The sequence below is a fragment of the Bubalus kerabau genome, chromosome 20 (genome assembly GCF_029407905.1).
Source record: "Bubalus kerabau isolate K-KA32 ecotype Philippines breed swamp buffalo chromosome 20, PCC_UOA_SB_1v2, whole genome shotgun sequence".
In the NCBI taxonomy this organism is placed as follows: Eukaryota; Metazoa; Chordata; class Mammalia; order Artiodactyla; family Bovidae; genus Bubalus; species Bubalus kerabau.
Window position 1 is genome coordinate 34,127,802 of NC_073643.1, and position 7,170 is coordinate 34,134,971.

General features: G+C 39.5%; 1 protein-coding gene across 2 annotated transcripts in view; it reads left to right on the forward strand.

The window, feature by feature from the left end:
• LMOD3 (leiomodin 3) overlaps positions 1–5,448 on the forward strand; it is a 43,563-nt gene extending 38,115 nt beyond the window's left edge. For both annotated transcript variants that reach the window (XM_055557792.1, XM_055557793.1), the window contains one exon: positions 4,504–5,448. In XM_055557792.1, coding sequence (XP_055413767.1) covers positions 4,504–4,530 — 27 coding nt within the window. In that variant the 3' untranslated portion in view covers positions 4,531–5,448. The remainder of the gene's footprint in view (positions 1–4,503) is intronic.
• The last annotated feature ends 1,722 nt before the right edge of the window (positions 5,449–7,170 follow it).

The following is a 7,170-nucleotide window of genomic DNA, read 5'->3' on the forward strand; positions in this document are numbered from 1 at the left end:
TGTCCATAGTTCATCAGGCACTCTATCAGATCTAGTCCCTTAAATCTATTTCTTACTTCCACTGTATAATCATAAGGGATTTGATTTAGGTCATACCTGAATGGTCTAGTGGTTTTCCCTACTTTCTTCAATTTAAGTCTAAATTTGGCAATAAATAATTCATGATCTGAGCAACAGTCAGTTCCTGGTCTTGTTTTTGCTGACTGTATAGAGCTTCTCCACCTTTGGCTGCAAAGAATATAATCAATCTGATCTCGGTGTTGACCATCTGGTGATGTCCATGTGTAGAGTCTTCTCTTGTGTTGTTGAAAGAGGATGTTTGCTAGGACCAGTGCATTGCTATGCAACCTTTGGTGCCAGTCAAACAAGACAACTGTTTTAATACGTCCAGGTTCAGTTGCTCAGTCGTGTCCAACTCTTTGTGACCCTGTGGACTGTAGTTCACCAGGCTCCTCTGTTCATGGGATTTTCCAGGCAAGAATACTGGAGTGGTTGCCATTTCCTTCTCCAGGGGATCTTCTGACTCACTGAGTGAACCTACATGTTTGGCATCTCCTACATTGGCAGGTGGATTCTTTTACCACTGTGCCACCTGGGAAGCCCAACTGTTTTATTATTCACTTAACTTTACTTTTGGCTCACTTATGTGTATCTGGACTGGTTTCAGCCAGGTGCCTAAAGACACAATTAAGTTTTTCCTTCAGAAGGATTTCAGGATAATAATTTCCCAAGCAGCTTTAGTTAGCCAAAAGACTCTATGACACATTAGCAGTCATTATGAGTACAAAAATGTAAGATTATAGACTCCTGAGTTTTCATCGCTGGCCATTTTTTCTTTGACTCATTTATTATGTCTTATTTCTTTTGAACTAAGATTTCTAGATTCTATCCTTTTGCAATTTTCTCCTTTTCCCCATCTTATCTTCTCTGTTTCAGTTATCACATAATCTAGGACAATCTCCAAATTTCCCTTTCCCTTTAAGTCGCTCAGGGTTTTCTTAGTACCTTTATTCAAAGAAAGTGAAAGTGAAGTCGCTCAGTCGTGCCCGACTTTTTGCGACCCCATGGGTAGTAGCCTGCACCAAACTCCTCCATCCATGGGATTTTCAAGGCAAGAGTACTGGAGTGGGTTGCCATTTCCTTCTCCAGGGAATCTTCCCAACCCAGGGATCGAACCCAGGTCTCTCACATTGTAGACAGACGCTTTACCGTCTGAGCCACCAGAGAAATCCAATCTGTCCCTTTATTCAATCTGTCCCCAATCAAGCTCCCCGTTTCTAGATCTGTAGTTGTTGTTTCTGGTTCCAGATTTTTCACATTATCTCCATTCTCTCATACATTCAAGTCTAAAGCCCCAAATGTTGTTTGTTGTTGTTTGGTGCTAAGTCATGTCCAACTCTTTTGCAACTCCATGGACTGTAGCTTTCCAGGCTTCTCTGTCCGTGGAATTCTCCAGGCAAGAATACTGGAATGGGTAGCCATTCCTTTCTTCAGGGGATCTTCCCAACCCAGGGACTGAACCCTTGTCTCCTGCTTGGCTGGCAGATTCTTTATCACTGAGCCACCTGGGAACACAAAAACCCCCAGAGTTCCCTTAATTTCCTTCCTTTTTTCTGTCCATATTTTTGCCTAAAGAAAACAAAACAAAATACAAGAAGAACACCAAGAACCCAAACCCAAGAGAATCTTCAAGAGTCAAGGCCAAATCTAGAATAGAGCTTGAGCAATGTTACACTCTTTTTGGAGGGAGTCTCCATGGAAGAAAGCAATGTAACATTTCAAACTCATCTCAAAGGAGCATAAGTGGACCAGAATTATACAGACCAGGAGTTGCCCTTCCCTGATACCAAGTGGGAAAAAAGGAATTTTTTATGTACAACTTTTTAAAAGTCTATGATAGTGATTCTCACATTTTAGCATGTATCACAGTCACCCGGAAGATAGAATACAGATTACTGAGCCCATCTCCAGAGTTTCTGGTTCAGTAGGTCTTGGAGGGGTCTGAGAATTTGCATTTCTGACATGTTCCTTGGCAATGCTGATGCTGCTTACTTGAAGGCCGCACTTGGACACTCAAAGTTCAGTGACATCCATGGCAAACCTTATCTCCTGATGCCTCAGGTTGACAGCTCTCACAGACACAGCATTAGGTCTCCTAGTGGATTCCGAGTTCCTCAAGGTAGATCTTCCTCATCTCTGTCCCAGGCACCCACTGAGGTGTTGACCCGGAACATGAACTCCATTTGTGTGTGCTGAATTAAATAACCCCTGCTGAAACGGGTCTTCTCATCCTGCCCAATTGCTCCCAGCCATTGGGTGTATGTCTGTGTGTACACTGTGTAATACTATATACACACTTAACAAAAAAACTATTTTTAACCAACAAGTGAAGGGGGAACAGGGCCCCCTAACAATAATGTGAGTAGATTCTTATTTGTTGAAAGTTTTATAATATCAGATCTAGTTATCTTTTCCTTATTTCTTTTTCAGTCTTTTGTGGTCTGCTTGGAAATGACTTTTTAAAATCTTATTTAAATATTTGCCTATCTTTTTCCCTGCTTTTAGTTTATAAAAAAAATTCCATATTACAGATGAATTAAAGGCTTGGATTTTAGAAGTAAGTAGGAAGAAAGAAGTCTGCTGTTTTATTTCTTTGCCAAATAGCTAACCACTGATCAGTGACTCATTCTTTTTCCCAGTGATCTGAACTCACAACTTGGTCACATTTTAAATTTGTCAGTATGTCTCTGGGTTTAGTATGTTGGGTCATTGTCATGTTTTGCTCTTGAAAATATTTTTATTAATTGAGAACCCATCTATGCATATATATATATGAAATAACCTATATTTTTTCCATTTGACAATGGAAAGAACACAGTTTTGACTCTCTGTTGCAGCTTTGCACTTAATTTAAGTAACTGGCATTATTTATTTTACTGGTGTTCCTCTCTGATGGTGTTCTCCTTGGGTGACCCCTACCAAGTTGCAGTCACACCTCTCCCCTCCTGGAAGTCTGGCACGAGGGAGGGAGAGGGACTCAGAAGCACATGGAGGACCCTATGGATTGAAGACCATGCAGACAACAGCAGCACATCCAAGGTTCTCCCCAGTGGGCAGGGTGTTGGGAAACCTTTTTGTCCAAAGGTTATATAGGCAAAGAACTGGCTGAAGAGAGTCCATAGCAGATGTCTGCAGTGGTCTATCACATGGGCAGGTGGACATGGACAACAGGAGGAAAGATATTTTTAAGTCATTATCATACAAAATCTCAGGGTCCTTTGGGCTTTAGTCAGCATTCTCTGAAAGTTACCTTCATGGTGGATAAGTCATTCTCCTTAGATGTAACACCAATTGAAACCTATTAAGAACTTGCTTTATCTTTGAGTTGTTCCTATGAAACAAAACTCAAAGTTGATTTTCAGTCAGACTTACCCTACTCTTTTGCAATTTTTTTTTTTAACCCTTGGAGGGGGGTTCTCCAAATAACATTGTAAAATTTAGTGAGTGTCAAATTAGTAATACATTTTAAAAAGGAAGGACTTTCCTAGTGGCTCAGATGGTAAAATGTCTGCCTACAATGTGGGAGACCTGGGTTTGATCCCTGGGTCAGGAAGATCCCCTGGAGAAGGAACTGGCAACCCACTCCAGTACTCTTGCTTGGAAAATCCCATGAACGGAGGAGCCTGGTAGGCTACAGTCCACAGGATCACAGAGTCGGACATGACTGAGCGACTTCACTTTAAAGAGGAAAGAACATATTTGTATCTTCTTACAGTGGTGTTTATTTGGTGGTTGAGATGAGTAATGAAATCAGGCAGGTCCAGGTTCACATCTAGCTCTGCCACTTCCTATCCTGGTGACCTGAAGCAGATTGCCGGTTCTCTCTGAGCCCATCCCCTCTTTACAAGGTGGTCGTAAGATGAAATGAGAAAATGCTTTAAAAAGAAGTGTTAGCATTGATTACTAACTTGCATCACTTAATCCTCATGGTAGCCTTGTGAATAAAATACTATGATTTTATAGCTGAGAGAATTGATGCCCAATACTATGCAACTCCCTGGAGGAGGGCATGGCAACCCACTCTAGTATTGTTGCCTGGAGAAGCCCATGGACAGAGGAGACTGGTGGGCTATAGTCCATGGAGTCACAAAGAGTTGGACATGACTGAAGTGACTGAGCATAGCATAGCATAGCATAGCATAGCATTATGCAACTCGTAAGTTGCATAGTGGACCAGGCAGATTCTAGCACCTGCCCTCTCGTTTACATTGTAAGCTTCACCACGTGCTCAGAGCCCTTGGATCTGTCCCTGTCATCAGTAGATGCCCAGTCTGTGGTGGCTGTGGTTATTGTTTTATCATGATGGGTGGGGCGCACTCTCTGGCCAGATTTTTTAATCCACTTTATACCTTTTGAGGTATGTACATTTTGCCATTTTTGCTGTAAAACACTTGAATAACTAAGATTCATTTTTCCTCCTCTTTTCAAATGCTTAAATCACAGGTGCAGCTGCCAAAAGAACTGGCATAAGAGGCAACAGAATAATCAGGGGAAGAAGGAAGTCATTTAATGACTCTGGGATTAGAACTTGACGACTGCTTCAGCCGCATACTTCTGGATCCAGGTGGTGGAACTGGGAACATTGCTAAGTGATACGAGTATTTTGTAAAAGGCAGAATACTTAGCCTGTGACAAAATAGAAGCTGAAAAGGCAGGGGAGGAGATAAACTATTCAGGGCAACATTTTCTACTTCCAGTTGGTTGGAGTGACTTAGATAAAATTTAGAGTCTTCTAGCAGAAGTTAATATTTTCATAAACCTTTGCTTTATTATTGCTTTCTTCTGGTAAATAACAATAAATATGATACAGGTGTTAACTATTATATTCCCAGTTTTGTTTCCTTCTTCCATCCACTCTGCTGTAATTTATCACACAGTATCTTAAAGAGAACAGAGCATGCTTCACTCTGTGGAAATGTGCAGGGTGAACTGAACTCCAGGCCCTTCTGAAGTTTTGAAATTGGATACCTTGTTCATTACCTCTTCTCTGGAGAATCAGTTGCGATTTCTGGTTTCCAGCCCTGCCTATCTTTCTGTCTTGGCCATTCCCCTGTGTGTTGGGGGGCACTCCGGAGAGGGATTTCAAGAAGAGCAAACGCTTAAGCCACAGGACATGGAGAAAACAGTGTTTCTGAAAAAAGTAACAGGGAAAACAAACCCTGCTTATATATAAAACCTTCTGTTTGCATACATATAGAGAAAATGGGAGATAGCATGCTAGTTTTGTTTAAAACAAAAGACATTATGAATAATAGATTTACTGAGCTTTGGTTTTAGCTAAGTGTGTGTGTGTGTGTATACATATATATTTATTTAGTTTAGCCTGTAAATGATCTTGATCTTGTTCTCAAAAATCTTAATGAAACTTGCTAAATAATTAAACTTGAATTCCTTATCCTATCATTCAAGGCCCTCCATCGCCTCTTCTCAGTTTGGTAATTGTCTTATCTGCCACAGATGCTTTATATTATTTGTTCACCTTTGTTTTTTAATCTTACTATAGTTGCTTTACAATGTTGTGTATACACTATTCTTGATAAAACTTCCTCAGGCTTTTGCTGTCTACAGAGTACCCTTAGAGACTCCACAAGAGTCTTCTACTCCATCCCCAGTGTTTGTTCTTCTTTCCAAGTTCCTCGAGCCCACAATTATCTGTTCAAGTCACTAGGTGCAAAGAATCTAGAATTTTGTACTGACATGGCATGAGACTTAGAAATCAGGAAGTCACACTTTGATGCCTTTTCTCTCTCCCTCACCTGAGCAAATAATTGGCACCTGTCTTCTTTTATATAATCATAGGCGACACATCACAGGCAAAACAGGCTAGGAGAGAATGGACTTAATGAGAACAAACAACACAATATTTGGAAGGAGAAGTCCTGGGAAAGAAATATGGTGTTTCCATTTTTTAAAGGTAATTTAGTGGATACAAAAGTATCTGAATTTAAAGTTATAGTTTTCAATCAAGTAACTAATTTTATTTAGACTAGTCAAAGGCTGAGAGTTTTGTTTTCTCTTACTTTGCTATCTCTATAAAGCATCCTTGGATACAAATCCAGATGGTTTAAAAAGAGCTGCGATAAATATAACTTCTAAAGTGTCCAGCATATTCTGTATTTAAGAAGCTAAACTCTGATGGGACAGAGCACTCTGAACATGTTTAAAAGCTTAATTTATATTAGTAGTTGAAGTTCTGGAAAACTCTTATGTGTTTGCTTATACAGCAACAGTATTAATAAATAAGCCAGAAATTTTACAAAGCGTTAAGAGTGCCGAAAGGGAATTTTACTCTTAGATGTCCAAAAAAGAAAAGATGATCCAAATTCAAATTTACTGCCTCGTTACATGGGTTTTGTCAAGAGACAAGTGAAGTCATTCGCACGCTTTTTTCTATTCACCCACTCCCACCCTAAACATCTTAATTGAAAAATTTAATTTTAGCATTTCCATGCTAGAATTTTCTATTATAATCCTTCCAGAAATGACAGTCAACCATTAGTAATTATAATAGCATATTTTTTTTTTCATTCAAGTTGTCACCTTCTCCACATTTATTGCATTTTAGTCTGCAGAATTCACCATGTAGAAAATGGGTCTAAAATATGTATAAGCCCATGTCAGGTTTAAAAAAGGATCCTATTAGGATTCAATTTTATTCTGACTGGAGATTAATAAATATTAAAGTTTTATTAACAGTATTTGAAAACTAGCTGAGTATTTTTTGCTGCACAGAAACAGGCTCATTGTTTATAGGGTTGTCACTGAGTTTCTCAGACATTTAACATAGACAATAGTCTGAATAGTCTCACCCCCACACCCCCCAAAAAAAACTTTGATAAATTTTATTCTTCATATTTAGCTAAGGGTCCAAATTCTAGACCATGTGTGTGAAATCATGGTGATATCACTGTGCTGAAGATGAAGACTGCAGGTTGGGTGAGAAATCAAAATGCAAGAAAAACAGGAGTGGCATATGCATTGCTTCCTCTTCTAGGATGTACAAGAGTCTCTTCAATGAGTACTGCCCCAACTGTCTGCATGCTAGGGAAATCTAAATATTTTCTATTCATCTATGAAATCACTCAGCTGGCAAGGAAAACACGTTATATC